Source organism: Myxine glutinosa, chromosome 13 (assembly GCF_964187855.1).
Source record: "Myxine glutinosa chromosome 13, kmMyxGlut1.1, whole genome shotgun sequence".
Classification (NCBI taxonomy): Eukaryota; Metazoa; Chordata; class Myxini; order Myxiniformes; family Myxinidae; genus Myxine; species Myxine glutinosa.
Window position 1 is genome coordinate 10,996,676 of NC_136273.1, and position 15,286 is coordinate 11,011,961.

The 15,286-nt window shown below is 47.1% G+C and overlaps 2 protein-coding genes across 5 annotated transcripts in view; one reads left to right on the forward strand and one right to left on the reverse strand.

Annotated features, from left to right (window-relative positions):
* Positions 1–3,892, forward strand: part of LOC137438593 (uncharacterized) — a 159,120-nt gene extending 155,228 nt beyond the window's left edge. For all 3 annotated transcript variants that reach the window (XM_068133767.2, XM_068133768.2, XM_078767087.1), the window contains exons 8-9: positions 3,495–3,615; positions 3,763–3,892. In XM_068133767.2, coding sequence (XP_067989868.1) covers positions 3,495–3,615; positions 3,763–3,803 — 162 coding nt within the window. In that variant the 3' untranslated portion in view covers positions 3,804–3,892. The remainder of the gene's footprint in view (positions 1–3,494; positions 3,616–3,762) is intronic.
* The window catches only part of GLE1 (GLE1 RNA export mediator), a 70,974-nt gene extending 56,894 nt beyond the window's left edge, over positions 1–14,080 (reverse strand). The window contains exons 1-2 of one of the 2 annotated variants that reach the window (XM_068133764.2): positions 13,746–14,080; positions 7,528–7,674 (exon numbers count right to left, since the gene is read on the reverse strand). In XM_068133764.2, coding sequence (XP_067989865.2) covers positions 7,528–7,674; positions 13,746–13,823 — 225 coding nt within the window. In that variant the 5' untranslated portion in view covers positions 13,824–14,080. The remainder of the gene's footprint in view (positions 1–7,527; positions 7,675–13,745) is intronic. The other variant, XM_068133765.2, reaches the window with a different exon arrangement.
* Between the last annotated feature and the right edge of the window lie 1,206 nt (positions 14,081–15,286).

Genomic DNA, 15,286 nt, shown 5'->3' on the forward strand with positions numbered 1-15,286 from the left:
AACTCCAGGAAAGGTTAGCAGAAGAAGAAAGGAAAGCAGAAAAGGAAAGAAAGAGCAGAAGAAGAAAGGAAAGCAGAAGAGAGGAGAGAAGATAAACAAGCAGAGGAAAGGAGAGTGGAACGAGAACTCCAGGAAAGGTTAGAAGGGAGAAAAGCAGAGGAGAGGAGAGCTGCAAGGGACCTCGAAGCAGAGGAGAGAAAAGCGGAAAGGGAATTAAAGGAACGTGACATGGAGCTTCAGCAAGAAATTAAATTCAAGGAGCTGGAGTTAAAGAGAGAACGGGGAGAGGTACCACCCTTGCTGACGGGGTCGACACCTAGCCAGAACACCTGGGATGTGGGCAGACATGTGAGGCTGGTTCCACCCTTCAGTGAAAAGGAAGTCGCTAAATTTTTTCCACACTTTGAGAAAGTGGCTCGACAGTTAAACTGGCCGGAGGAGGCCTGGACCATACTAGTGCAAAGTGTGCTGGTGGGTAAAGCTCAAGAGATTTATTCGGCGCTACCAATGGACCAATGTGCAGATTATGAGGTATTGAAGAAGCACATCCTCAAAGCCTATGAGTTGGTTCCGGAAGCTTACCGGCAAAAATTCAGGAATGCCAGGAAGAGGGAGAGTGAGACCCATGTGGAGTTTGCCAGAGTGAAAGAAAACATGTTTGATCGGTGGTGTGAGTCAAAAGGAGTCGGGAACGACTTCGAAGCATTGCGTGACCTGATGCTGGTGGAGGAGTTTCAACAGTGTGTCCACGAGGACATCAAAGTGTACCTGCAGGAAAAGAAAGTACCGAAGTTGTGGGACGCAGCCACAATGGCAGATGATTATGCCTTAACACACCGGATAGGGGTCCACGAACCTAACTCCTCGCCTAGATCTCCGCAGGGGAGGTGGGGAACAGCAGGTGCGGAGAACGACAATACATGGCGGCGGCCTCGAGAGGATTATGGGGACAACGCGGATACCCCACCTGTTCGAAATCAGAGGGCTGCGGGCCCAAGACAAACTTATTTTTCGGGGGGCCCGAGGCAGACCACGAGTTTTTCCTCCGGGCCTACTTGCGCTTTTTGCAAGAAACCTGGACACTTGATGTCCAGTTGTTACCTCATGAAAAGGGAAGACCCAGAGCGGAGTCCGACTATTACCACTCCGAATGCGATGGCAAGCGTAAGAAATCGCCCACAGAAGAGCTACCAACCATTTATTTATGAGGGGTTGGTCTCACTCAAGGGAGACTTGACTAACCCAAGACCGGTTAGGGTTTTGAGGGACACAGGAGCCCATCAATCCTTAATGCTTGAAGGCATTTTGCCATTGTCAAAGAGTACCGCAACTGGTGATAGTGTTCGGTTACAAGGGATCGGTGGCTGTGTTAGTGCCCCACTTCATGTCATCCATTTGGAATCCGATTTGGTGGCAGGACCGGTCACCGTCGGTTTACAAGCCACGCTTCCTGTAGAGGGAATATCTGTGATTATTGGGAATGATTTGGCCGGGGGGCAAATTTATGGTAACCCGAAGGTTGGTAAAGAGCACAGCAGGGAAAATAACACCCCACCAGCTCGGGATGGCGACAAAAGTTCCAAGTTATTTGTAGGGGGACTGAACTTCAACACAGAGGAAGAAGTTCTGACCTCTGTCTTCAACAGATATGGGCCGCTGGTGGAAGTGCGGGTGGTAAAAGACAGGGAAACGCAACGGTCAAGAGGGTTCGGCTTTGTCACGTTTGCAAGCACACGAGACGCCAGAGAGGCAGAGAAGAATTGGAATGGTAAGGATTTGGAGGGTCGGACCATAACAGTAGGGAAGGCATTTCGTAGGCGTCGAGAGGTCTACAGAAGAGGGCAACTTGGCAGTAGTTTTGGGGTTGGCAGCAGCCGATATTACTATGGAGGCTCCCAGAGTTACGGCACCTCCCGAAAGAATGAAGGTCAGAGCACTGGCCGAGAAGGAGACCGCCAGTCAGGTAACGGCTGGGACAAGGGGTGCCACCGTAACTGTTAGGAGTCTGGAGAAGTTGAAGCACTATATACGGGGGAGCCGCCGAGCCGGGGCTCCTACACGGACTAACCGTGAACGCCACGTTCTTAAAGGCGTCCAGGTAGTGAACTTTCCTGCACGGACTAACCGTGAACTCCACGTTCTTAAAGGCGTCCATGTAATGAACTTTCCTCTCCGGAATAACCGTGAATTCCACATTCCTTAAGGCGTCCATGTAGGGAATACTCCGCTGGGCCGCCCGAAAAAGTGCTATAGAGAGGTTTAAATTTGGGGGCTTTGGTCACCACCTCCTAACCGTCATTCAAGAGAAATGAGAAGTGGTTGACGCTTGGTCCAGAGGGAATTAATCTAGGGGATTGTGTGAAATTTTGTTGCTTTATTTTTAAGTGATGACTGTGCCCGGGGGGAACTGATGATTTGGGGGGGGTGAGTTATCTGGTTTGTTTATCCAAGTTGGCCGGCAAAGAAAGTTTTCGCTGGGTTCAAACTTTCTTTCTTGAAGGGGGGGAGTGTTACATATTTATGTGAATGTATGTGAATTACTATTCAGGTCTTTGCTTATCAATGTGTAGTCGATTAAAGGTTGTTGTGATTAAAGGGTCAGGAGCCCTTCTGAGAAAAAGGAGACCGGAAACGGAAGAAGAAAAGACACGAGGTCCTGGAGACGCGACGATTCTTCTTCTTCCTCGCCGAGCTCGGAGGCGAGCGGTATCGATTGAGCAACGTAACAGAATCGGCGTTTAAAAGCCCGTCTGGCGAGAGGAGTTACCGGGACGTGTAACTACCCTTTGACACGTCAAGTCACCGTGGGTTCGTGCACGGAACCAAGCAGCTGGCACAGTTCGCCTCACCGTCTACAAGGCCGCTTACGGGTCGCACCTTGGGCCGCGCGCGCTGGGCAAGCCGCGTGTTGCTTTGCCTGCTTTATTTTACCCGCTTTGCTTGGCCAGGAGGTGCGCGCTGCAGCCGTTGTTCCCGGTACGGGACGTTCCCGGTGAAAGCACGTCAGGAAGGGTCCGTTCAACCGCCCACGTGCGAAGATCGAACTACAGGAGTACGGAGCCATTGAGAGAGACATTGACCATGGAGGGAGTCGGGAGTGGGGCTCACGTGAGGAATGTATAAGATGGCCATCTTAGAGTTATTATAGATGAGTTTACCTCTTTGTACTATTGATTGCTGATTGTGGATGGTGGTTGATTGCTCGGGGAATATATCATTGATTATTCCGGATCTTTGGTGTGGGGTTTCTGATTGATTGGAATTCATATTGATTGCGTTACGAAAGCGCCTAAATAATAGATCTTTCTGGCGGAGTTCCTCTCACGGTCCGGGGGTCACCGAGACCAGGTAGTCACCGGGAGGACCACGTAACACATTGAAGACAAGGACAGCTACTTATGCATTTGTCTTTGAACAGTACAGTCCAGTGCATTGTTCTTCATCAATTACACATTTTTATTCTTTACTAACAGGATCCATTTTGTTGTTTTCAGTGGATGATCTCAAACAGTGGCTCAAGTCACAGCGTACGAAGTTCAGCAAGCTGTCGACACAGGGCAGGTCCGGCGACGGTGCCAAGGTCCACACCGACCGCGAGAAGTGGACTCTGGAGAGGTTTGCGTTCCTGGGGAAGCATGTGGTGCGGCACAGTACGAAGGCTGGTGCTACTCTAAGTCATTTTATATGTTTATATGTTTACATTTATATGTTTATATGTGTCATATGTTTTATATTAATATGTTTTTCGTCATTATATTGCAGTTGAAGAGGAAGATTGCTGCATCGCAGCTACCACCACCTGAGGTCCCATATCCTGTGCCTGTGCCTGCTGCTCCGGTGTCTGCTCCCCTTGCTCCTCTTGATGATGACGACAGCTTGGAGACGAATGTCGAGGATCCGTTGTCTCGGGCTAGCACTCCACTCCCGTCATCGCAGCCCCAGACCACCCCCCCGACCCCTGCTACCACGAAGAGGAAGCGCCACAGTGATGACTCTACCATGGCTAGACTGGAGGAGAGGGCTCGCACATCAGCCGTGTTGCAGCAGGAGATCCGGGCCCATCTGCGGGAGGCCGCCGTCCCGACATGTCCACGTGTTGCCTGGGGTCGGTGGATCACTGCTCTGCTGCCATCGATCCACGACAGCATCTGGAGCGCCTTCATGAGGGACAGTATTAGCCTGATGATGAGGTACAGTGATGCCTCGCAGCACCTTCATCATCAGCTACAGGTGATGGTGCAGCAGCAGATGCCAGCACAGATGCCAGTCACAGCACAGCAGACCATGATGGCACCTCTACCCCCACCAGCGATCACCCCGATCTACCCTGCTACACCTTTGCCGGCACAGCTTGTTTGGGACAGTACCACTCCCACCTTTGCTGCTCCGGTAGCCACCACAGTGCCACAGTCTACGGGTGGTGCAGACAACATCACACCACTGACGAATATCTCGGCATTCGCGGGTTTGTCAAGGCTCCTCGGGAGTTTCGCCGCGGACACTGTGGGGATGTCGTCACCGAACCTGCCACAAGCTGATGATGACGATGACTCTGGCAGTCAGGAGTATTGATTATTGGAAAGTTGTGCTATGACCAATTTTTTTTTTAATATGAACAAATGAAATAAATACAAATAAAATATGAACAAATTTGCATTGGTTTTATTCTTTTTATTTATCTTTATTTCTCTCTTTTACATTTCCCTTTATTCAGTTCAATGATGTATGACATGAATGAAGCATGAAGCATAAAGATGTTTGATGTGCAAGAACAAATAACAAAGATGTATCATTGTAATGTAATAATCAAACTTTACTGCAGGGAGAGAGAATGAAATGAGAGAAAGAGAATGAAATGAGAGAAAAGAAAGTCCAACACATTATTTCCACTGGTCCCAAGTCCAATAAATAAAGTTTCCAAAGGACCAAAGTCCCAAAAATAAAGTTCCCAAAAGTCCCAAGTCCAAACAATAAAGCCATATCCTTGTCGGCACCACATGACCTCACTCCACGGAGACCCTCACACCATACTGTCTTGCCATGGAATGGAGCCGGCAGGGGAGTTGTAGTAGGTCTTGAGGTAGTTCCTCTGGTCCTTGGCTACACGGGTGTGCACGTTCCCTCTAACCCCCCCTTCTTCAATGTCGGCCAGCTGCGTACCTTCCCTCCAGGAGCCTGGGATGACATTGTGATCATTGTCTTCATGGTCCATCACCTCGTTCTGCTGAGCTGGATAATGCAGACGCATAAGGTTGTGGAGACAAACGGTGGCCAGGATGATAGTATCGATTGTCTCTGGTGTCTGGGCCATGGTTGTGAGTATACAGCGGAACCGGTTGGATAGGATCCCAAAAGCGTTTTCCACGATGCGCCTTGCTCTAGACAAGCGGTAGTTGAAGATCCTTTCCTGGTGGTCCAAGTTCCTCCTGCCATATGGCGTCATCATCCAGGTCTTCAGCGCAAAGGCCGCATCGCCGATGAAGTACGGCATGTCTCGGGCATCATGAGGCAGAGGGTCTGGTTCTGGCAAGCCGATGGCGTGATCTTCAACAGCTAACTTCAGATCGCACTGATTCCAGATCTGGGCATCTGATGACGATCCGTTCGCTCCCATGTTCACCCAGATGAACTGGTAGTTGGCATCAACCAGCCCCATCAGGATTATGGAGTAGAACTTCTTGTAGTTGAAAAAAACGGACCCAGACTTCTTCGGTGCTTTGATGCGGATGTGTTTGCCATCGAGTGCTCCTAGGGCATGGTGCATGTGCCACCTCAGTCCAAATTGCTCAGCTACTGTCTTCCACTCTTCTGGTGTAGAGGGAGTGTTGACGACCTCCTCCAGGTATTCATCGACGATGGCCTGGCAGACATCCCGTACAATGAGGCCGATGGTGTTGTGGGCCACTCGGAAGTTGTACTGCAGGGACATGTAGCTATCCCCTGTCGCAAGGTACCTCAGGGTGATTGCCAGTCGCAGACCTGGTTCTATTGGTTCATGCCAAAATGTGCGCTGCTTGGTGATTCGAGGACCGAGACGCTCTAGCAGCTCGTCAAACAGGGCTGGCTCCATCCTGGTGAAGTTCTTGTAGCCCTGCACGTCTTCGCCCCTGAGCTCTACCATGAGCTGCTCATACTGCCCTAGAGCTGGTCGTCGCAGGAGCCACGGCCTCACCCAATGTCGTCTCTCCCTCCGTTGTCCTCTTTCTTCATGCTGCTCCTCAGCGTGAGCCAGCAGTAGGTCATTCGCAGCAATATCTTGGTCCAGTGCTGCCAAGTCATTCAGAAGGACCAGCTTCATCCTATGTTCATCATCCATGATAGATGTTGGTAGAGAGACCCTTGGTAGACCTTGACCATAGAACATACTGCAGTGAGCTGAAATGTCCACCCCTATTTATACCTGGCCAGAAAATCGTGGTATGTCGTAATGCAGTCGCCAGGCAGTAGTATCTCTGTCGCCAATGGCCGTAACTCGGCCGCCACTAGTCCTACTGCTGTCATCGTCAGTCTCCCATAGCCGCAGGGGAGACGTGGTAGTTCTTCTGTAGTCGATATGCAGCCGCAACAGTGTCGGCCCGTAGTCGGGAAGATGCCGCAGGAAGGCCGTATGGCATTCGCATCTCTGCCGTGCTAGCTGGTGGGGCGATTGCGGAAGACTATGAGCGACTGGGTTGCGGCCGCTTTACGCTCTTATTACGGATACTGACGACAGCATGGCGGTTCCATCACGACAGCATGGCGGATTTTTTTCCATTGCGACTGAGCGCGCCGTTTTTAAACATTTTAAAAACTTTTTGGCCCCTTTGCGACTCTTGCCGACTGCAGGCGACCTGGGGAGGATAACCACGACTACAGGCGACCGTCCATTACGGTTTCATTACGATTGTCGGCGGATGGTGGCGATTTTTTCAGTCGCCAGTAGTCGCCAACAAATCCGCCTATGTGTGACCTAGGCATCAACTTTTCAGATGATAAATACGAGCAAAATATTCATCCCTAAAAACTCATATTTTCCTAAAATAGGAAAGAAACACGAGTGTCCTTACTATAATTAATGGAGAAGTGTTTGTTTGTTTGTCACGCTATTCCTACAGTTCTGGGCCGATTACATCCAAACTTGCTACATAGGATTATCATGACACCAATTAGTGTATAGGGGTGTTTTAAAAAAAATTATCTTTACCGGTGGTTTATAGGGGGACGAGGAAGGAGTGACGCAAATTCTCCATATAAATGTGTATTGTGACGTGCCGCCTCCAGGTGGGAGAGATTATTACAAGTACAGTATTCTTTCTCGTACAGTATTCCCGCCCCAATATTTTCCAGTGCCGTGAGGTGTATTGAATTACACAGCGAGGGGTATTTTGAATAAGAATAACGTAACCCCCTGTCTGCTCCCACAGGGAGCGAGTGCTTCTAGTGGTACCACATGACAAAGTTGGACCAATCACAAGGCACTCGTTTTGTGTGCAAAATGTCTTGGAAACAACATAAAATAATTACTCTACTACTCCACAACATTCTCACCTGCGCACGTGGTGTGATGGACTCCGGTCTAGGAGAAGGGTCAATCCTGGGGGTGCTGATTACTTCCACATTCCCTGTCGTTTTCTCAAGAAATTTGACCAAGTGTGATGAAAGCTGGAGCACCAAAGAGCTCTGCCCTTGGCCAGGCTGAGGATAGGATACAAGGTTTGCAATAGAAAGTGAGTACCTAGTGAGTTTAACATTATTATTGAGAAATTTCAACACTCCAGAAATTGTTTTATACCTATCCCCAGATCTATGCGTCTTCACAATTTTATCTCGGAGTTCTACGGACAGCTCCTTGGACTTCATGGTAGGGTATCTGCTCTGACACGCACTGTAAACTGTGGGACCTTATATAGAAAGGTGTGTTTCTTTTTAATTCAAGTCCAATCAATTGCATTGGCCACAGGTTGACTCCAGTAAAGTTGTGGAGACATCACAAGGATGATCAAAGGAAATGTGATGCACCTGAGCTCAATTTGGAGTGTCATAGAAAAAGGGGTTGAATACTTATTGACTCAAGACATTGCAGCTTTTCATTTTTTATTAATTTGTAAAAATTTCTAAAAAAAAACCACTTTGACATTATGGTGTATTATGTGTAGACCAGTGACGAAGAAAATCTCAATTTAATCCATTTTAAATTCAGGCTGTAACAACAAAATGTGAAAAAAGCTAAGGGTGTGAATACTTTTTGAAGGCCCTGTATACTGAATATGAATATGTAGGGGAGGCTTTAAGTTTGTAGCGTGGGGAGTTAATTATTTGAAGCCAGGGAATCTTCGACTCCGGTGGGTATGTAGCGCCACAAATGGTTTGCATATAAAGTTGCCAGATGCATTTCCACAAAAAATAATGGTGAAAAACAATCCTTGAAAGAGTTGAACCCGTGTGCCACCTTCTGCTCCTTAAAGAGGAATGAATATGAATGATCGTTTTAAGGCCATTTTCCCCGCTAGAGCGGGGGTTAGCCTTGCGGGTCCGATGACAATCATGGTTCCCTGTTTGAGGCAATGTTTTTATGGCCGGATGCCCTTCCTGGCGCCAACCCTTGGTCGCCTCTTACGATGCGCAGGGATACGGTGTACCTATTCTAAACCGGGGTACACACCGGGCTTTCTCCTTAAAGAGGCATGTCGGATAATTACCTATTTACTTGTAGAAAAGCCCCGTTTTGTCAGTGTTGGAACACCTGTTCAGGAGCATAGCCTTTTTACCTGAGACATGTGGCAGGTCTACAAGAGCTTCACGTTTCTGTTGCTGGAGTTCTTAGTGGGGGTCGATTTTTGAAATGTGCACCCATTGGTGGGACAGCTGACGGACCACACCCACATCTGTCGCTTGACTTCACCCAACGTGGCACCGAGCCAAAATGATATGGCCGTCATCTTGGGTTTCTGGTGGGCCAGAAAACCAAGATGTAGAACCAAGATACATTAGGCATGTAAGCCTCTGCTGATCACACATTGTCCGGGTTTGTTGCGTCAAATTTCCATTGGCTTTGTTTGGGTGGAGTGTTATTCACGATGAGAGACCCTGAAAAAAAATCTAATTGTCGAGTAATAAAAATCCTTACTATTACTCAACGTATATTATCATATGTCGAGAAATAATAAGGTTGAATCAAGCCCGTAAGAATGCATGGTAAGCAAGCCTTATGTTGCGTAATCAAGCATTACATTACGCAAATTATGAAAACAAAATAGCGTTACGTAATTTTTGAATGGCCCAATTTTGGGGTTAAGCAATCCGTGACCATGTGATGAATCGGATCGGTCTGATATAACCATGGCGGAGGGTAACATGGATGAGAGGTGTCGAGTTAATCTTTTAATAGAGCATTAAATGTGTTTCCCATGGCGCTAAATAATGTTGAGGTAAATAAATCTCCTGGAAACAAGCTCACTCGACCATGACATTATGCAGACTGAAATCAGCATGGGTGGTACAGGATGGCAGGAGACGTCATCTGTGAGCATGACGTGGTCACAGCACCACATTCAAACCCACGTTGAATAAAGTTTTATGCGCATTCAGGAAATAAACGTCACCTTTATTCCCACGTGTATAAACATATCTGGGTTGTGAAAACCACTTTGGATGAGGGTTTACTGTAGTGCTAATTTTTCAAGAAATGACTTGGAATAAGGAGGATGTCTAGTTGACGGCTGGATTTGGAAGCCAGCGTTGCGACGTGTTTGGCCCAGGACAAGTTAATGCTGCTGGTGAAGTTTAGAAGTTCAAGAGCTCGAATATCTACCAGTGGCTGACAATGGAAACCAGACAGGTTCATTTGACAAAAGAGGGACAGATGTCCGAGGGTGAAACTGTGAGATATGCCAGAGTAGAAAGACATTCCATTTTTCAGACCAGGAATCAAAATCCAGATCACGAGAGAGTGATGCAGTTGCCTGCCCGTCAGGGGGTACTGTACAACACAACGCGAGTCATCTGAAAAAGTGAAGAGGCGTTTCCAGAATCGGAGGGGACATACACTACATGACCAAAAGTATGCGGACACCCCTTATAATTGGTGGATTCGGCTGTTTCAGCCATATCCATTGCTGGCAGGTATATATAATTAGGCACGCAGCCATGCAATTTCCATAGACAAACATTGACAGTACAATGGGCCGTACTGAAGAGCTCAGTGACTTTCAACGTGGCACTGTCGTAGGATGCCACCTTTCCAACAAGTCAGTTCGTCAAATTTCTGCCCTGCTAGAGCTGCCCCGGTCAACTGTACATGCTGTTATTGTGAAGTGGAAACGTCTAGGAGCAACAACAGCTCAGCCGCAAAGTGGTAGGCCACACAAGCTCACCGAACGGGACCGCCGAGTACTGAAATGCGTAGCGCGTAAAAATCGTCTGTCCTCAGTTGCAACACTCACTACCGAGTTCCAAACTTCCTCTGGAAGCAACGTCAGCACAACAACTGTTCGTCGGGAGCTTCATGTTATTCATGTTATGTTCATGTTATTCATGTTGGAACATGGATGTTCTTGAACTTGAACTTCCATTCCAAGTTGAATGTTGAATGAAGAATTAACTTGGCTGTTGGAACTTGGTTGGAACTTCATGTTATTTATTTATATACACTTTACCATCACCACTACCTACATACAACTTTGGATTATTTATTTATACACACTTTTCCATCACCACTACCTACATACAACTATGGATTATTTATTTACATATGAATACTTATTTTCACCTCACCCCTTATAAAGGGAGGAAGAGGTGTAGAAGAACACCTTTTACCATTCTACTACCTACGTACCACCTTGAATTATTTATTTACTAACTTTACCGTTTGTTATACACTTTAAACGAACTTGTTTCCCCTTTGCCAACATTTTATCCAGTCGCCTTTCATCCCTTGTTGGTCCACGTGAGGCACGTTTGCTCACAAGTCTAACATCAAGCAGGTGAACAGATAAACATCCCTCTTGCGTATCCAAAATATAGATAATAATTGGAGAACACTGCTGATGCTTCGTTACGAAGAGCAATGCAACCCGACACCTGCGTGTTACTGCCCCTGGACTGAAGATTTGTCTGTAAACATGGACAAAGGTGAGTGATGCTTTTGACAAGCATTGTTCATAAAATTTGATTTGTGGACAGGTTTGGGAGAACCTGAGATTTAACCTTGCACAGGTGTGTGGAAAGAGACTTGAAGGCAACAAAATCAAATGTATAATTTATTAGAGACAAAGGGTCACACGTGGAAATATTCCATATTATTAGGACAAGTCAGCACTGGTTCATGGAAGGTGGATTGTGATTAAATAGTTTAAGAGTAATTCATTAGTAATTGTGCTTAAAGGGGAACCCAAACACTCAGACCAGATCGACGCTAACCTATCCTCGATACCCTAAAAATAGATAAGATGTGTGTTTATCCGGTTTGCGATTGATAAAGTGGGTAGTTTCGTGATTAAAAAATGAAATCTTCTTCTTCACATTAGCCATGAGGTCACACAGTGAAAGAGACCACTGCTTCGATATTGTCTACGGATAACATCAATGAACGATTTAACTCAAACGGCGAATGCTTTTCGAATTTCTATGAATATGCCTCGGCGATGCATCCTTGATGGTTGTAGTAGTACCAACCAATATGGTTTCACGCTACACCAATGGCCAAAAGATCCGAGGGTTGCCAGAAGTTGGACGAGGTTTGTTCGAAATACCCGAGTGTGGATGGGGCATACAAAATGGTCGCTTTTGTGCTCGGAACATTTTACAGAGAACTGTTATGAAACAACAGAGATAGTCAATAATTTATTCAGAGAAGACGAAAAACATCCCCACGATTAAGAGGAAGAAACAGCCGTCGCACAAATCTGTAACACCTTCTCTGCCGAGCTACCAGCATATGGACACGGGTGATTGAACATCTGTGTTGATGTTCCGGCGACTGAACTCACCTCGCTAGATGTGCTGCCTAACATCGCCACCACCTTGCCGTACTCATCTGAAGAGCTCAAAAACATAGTAGCCATGGTCTCGGACGCAGTCACGGCAACTCTGATATCCCGTAAACTACCATGCAAGGAAATGAATGAATGAATGATCGTTTTAAGGCCATTTTCCCCGCTAGAGCGGGGGTTAGCCTTGCGGGCCGGGCCCCCATGACAATCCCTGTTTGAGGCAATGTTTTTATGGAATTTTATTTATTTATGTTTTTATTTATGTTTTTAAATGTTTTTAAACATTATATAAATGTTTTAATTTATGAAATATTTGAAGCAATGTTTTATTTTTTATGTTTATATGTTTATGTTTTTATAAACTACCATGCAAGGGAGATTGGAATTTAGTACGATCGGCATTCGAGAAAAGAGAGAGAAAGGTGTTTCTTTCTGAATCATGTCCACTCATTGCATTGCCCACAGGTGGACTCCAATCAAGTTGTAGAGACACCTCAAGGATGATCAAAGGAAATTGGATGCACCTGAGCTCAATTTGGAGTGTCATAGCAAAGGGGATGAATAATTATGTAAATTAGATATTTCTGTATTTCATTTTCAATAAATCTGTAAAATTTCACTTTGACATATGGTGTATTATGTGTAAATCAGTGAGAAAAAAAAAATCTCAATCTAATCCATTTTAAATTCGGGATGGAACAGAGAAAAATGTGAAAAAGGTCGAGGGGAGTGAATAGTTTCTGAAGGCACTCACTGTACGCCAGACAGGTGCATTCATCACCGAAACATTGGGGCCTTGCCAGCCTAGAACATGTGTGGACAACGTCGGGGCCTTGACAGCCGAGAACATGTGTGGACAACGTCGGGGCCTTGACAGACTAGAACATGTGTGGACAACGTCAGGGCCTTGACAGCCTAGAACATGTGTGGACAACGTCGGTGTCTTGACAGCCGAGAACATGTGTGGACAACGTCGGGGCCTTGACAGCCTAGAACATGTGTGGACAACGTCGGGGCCTTGACAGCCGAGAACATGTGTGGACAACGTCGGGGCCTTGACAGCCTAGAACATGCGTGCATAACATCGGGGCCTTGCTAGCCTGGAACATGCGTGAACAACGTCGGGGCCTTGACAGCCTAGAACATGCGTGCATAACATCAGGGCCTTGCCAGCCTAGAACATGCGTGCACAACGTCGGAGCCTTGCCAGCCTAGAACATGTGTGAACAAAATCGGGACCTTGCCAGCCTAGAACATGTGTGCACAACGTCGGGGCCTTGCCAGCCTAGAACATGCGTGCATGTCAGGGCCTTGCTAGCCTAGAACATGCATGAACAACATCGGGGCCTTGACAGCCTAGAACATGCATGGCCAACATCGGAGCCTTGCCAGCCTAGGACATGCGTGGACAACGTCGGCTTCCCTGGATTCGGGCCGAGTCGTACAGGGGCCACTCAAATGGACCATCTGCCCATGGAGCCCGTGTTGTGTCCACATTGCGACTGCACCCGATGACAGGGAGTGTTATCAGAGACCAATTATCCCTGATTACTGTATTCCCATCACGGTAATCACGGCCGCAGAGAGTCAGTACAATGGGTCCGGTCACCCCCGGGGATGCAACCCGATATGGAGCAAACAAATCCCGTCCTGGTGCACCTGGATCCGGCGGCGTTGAGGGGGGGTAAGGGTGGGGGGGGAGGTGGTACCTGCAGTCGTGGTTATTCGAGCCTCGGCCGCAAAGACAAATCAAACAAGTAATTCAAACCCGCTTACTTCGACGCCTTCTTGTCCGTACCGCAGACGGCCTTTGCTGCTCCGTGCTAATTCATCCAGTACTTGTTCCGTGTCCATGGTGCTGTGTATTCTGTATTCAGGCCCCGCATCCAGTACTGTATGCACTGTACATCTAGTGCCGAACGCGCATAGCAATTCGAACACGTAGTACAGACGTACAGCACCAGCACGTAAATTTGGAGCCTTCAAAAGTATCCTATCGACAAGTTTCCAGAGAGATTTACCACAAAAATAATTTCATCTTCTTCCGATAACGCGACTACGTAATCGCGTCTCCAGTGACACGCACATTCGTCATATGCCACGCCCCCAGTGGAACGAGGCAAATACGCGTCATCAAAACATAGTTACGCAATTTGACGTTCTGACAGTTTAATCCTGCAAACGAATGTACCCACTGTATTTAGAGTCAAATAGAATATGACGCCACTGCAAAGCCGCAATGAGCCGGCGAAGCCAAAGCCTCTATTGAACTTTTTCGCAATTGTTTATGCTTACTTCCGCATCCGCAAGATGGCGGCCTCCATGGAGCGATTTGGTGCGTCAAAGCTTCGAAATTCTCAAAGGATCCAGCAAAATCTGGCTTTTCAACATAATACGCGTTCATTCACAACACCGGCTACTAGATTATTCTGCTCGACTGAGTGTCCTGCAGTTTATTTTTATGACTGAATTTATCAATTTACCTGCAGTGTCGCCTCCTTTATCTTCTTCTTCTTACTGTATTTCACCAAATGTCCGTCCGCCCGTTCGATGGTACCGAAAAAACAGCTGAACCGATCGCAACGATATTTTGGGTGGGTAATCCTGGGATCTCCTGGAGTAAAATAACCTACATGGTTTTTCCAATTTCAGCTTTGGCCTCCAGCATTTTTTTTATTTTTTTTGTATACAAGATCGAGGATCGTGAAAGAACATTAATCACACAAAAAGGCAACCAACACATAAAACACAAAATAAAGGGAGCGGAACACAAGATGGGGCGAGAGGGGGAAGGACACAAACACAACATTTGAGAGCAACGACATCGAGAGAAATGTGGGAGGGGGAGGTGGGAGAGGTATAAAACACATCAACACTGCAAGGACTTCCAGGAAAGAAGTTGGAATTTCAAAAAAAGGGTATCTGGGGTGAATTAGCGGGGGTAGAAAAAATCAAGGTTTTGGATGGGGGAGATTAGAGATGGTGGTGAACAGCTGTTTTAAAGACCTGGAGGGAGGAGTGGGATTGAAGGGAGTGGGGGAGTTTGTTCCAGTGGTGGAAGAAAAGAGGAATGAACGAGTGCAGGTGAGCAGAGAGCCTAGATTTTGGCAGTTTAACCATAAGAGGGTTGCAGACAGATCTTGTGCGACCTGTAGGAATATTTGGGGGACAGAGCACAGAGAGAGCTGGGGGAGCAAGGCCGGAGAGGAGTCGGTAGTAGACAGAAAGACCACCAACCTGCCTGCGGTGAGTGAGTGAAAGGCCCTCGGAGTTAGCTTCATCGCAGGAGATTCCAATGATTCTGAAAGCTTTGGTTT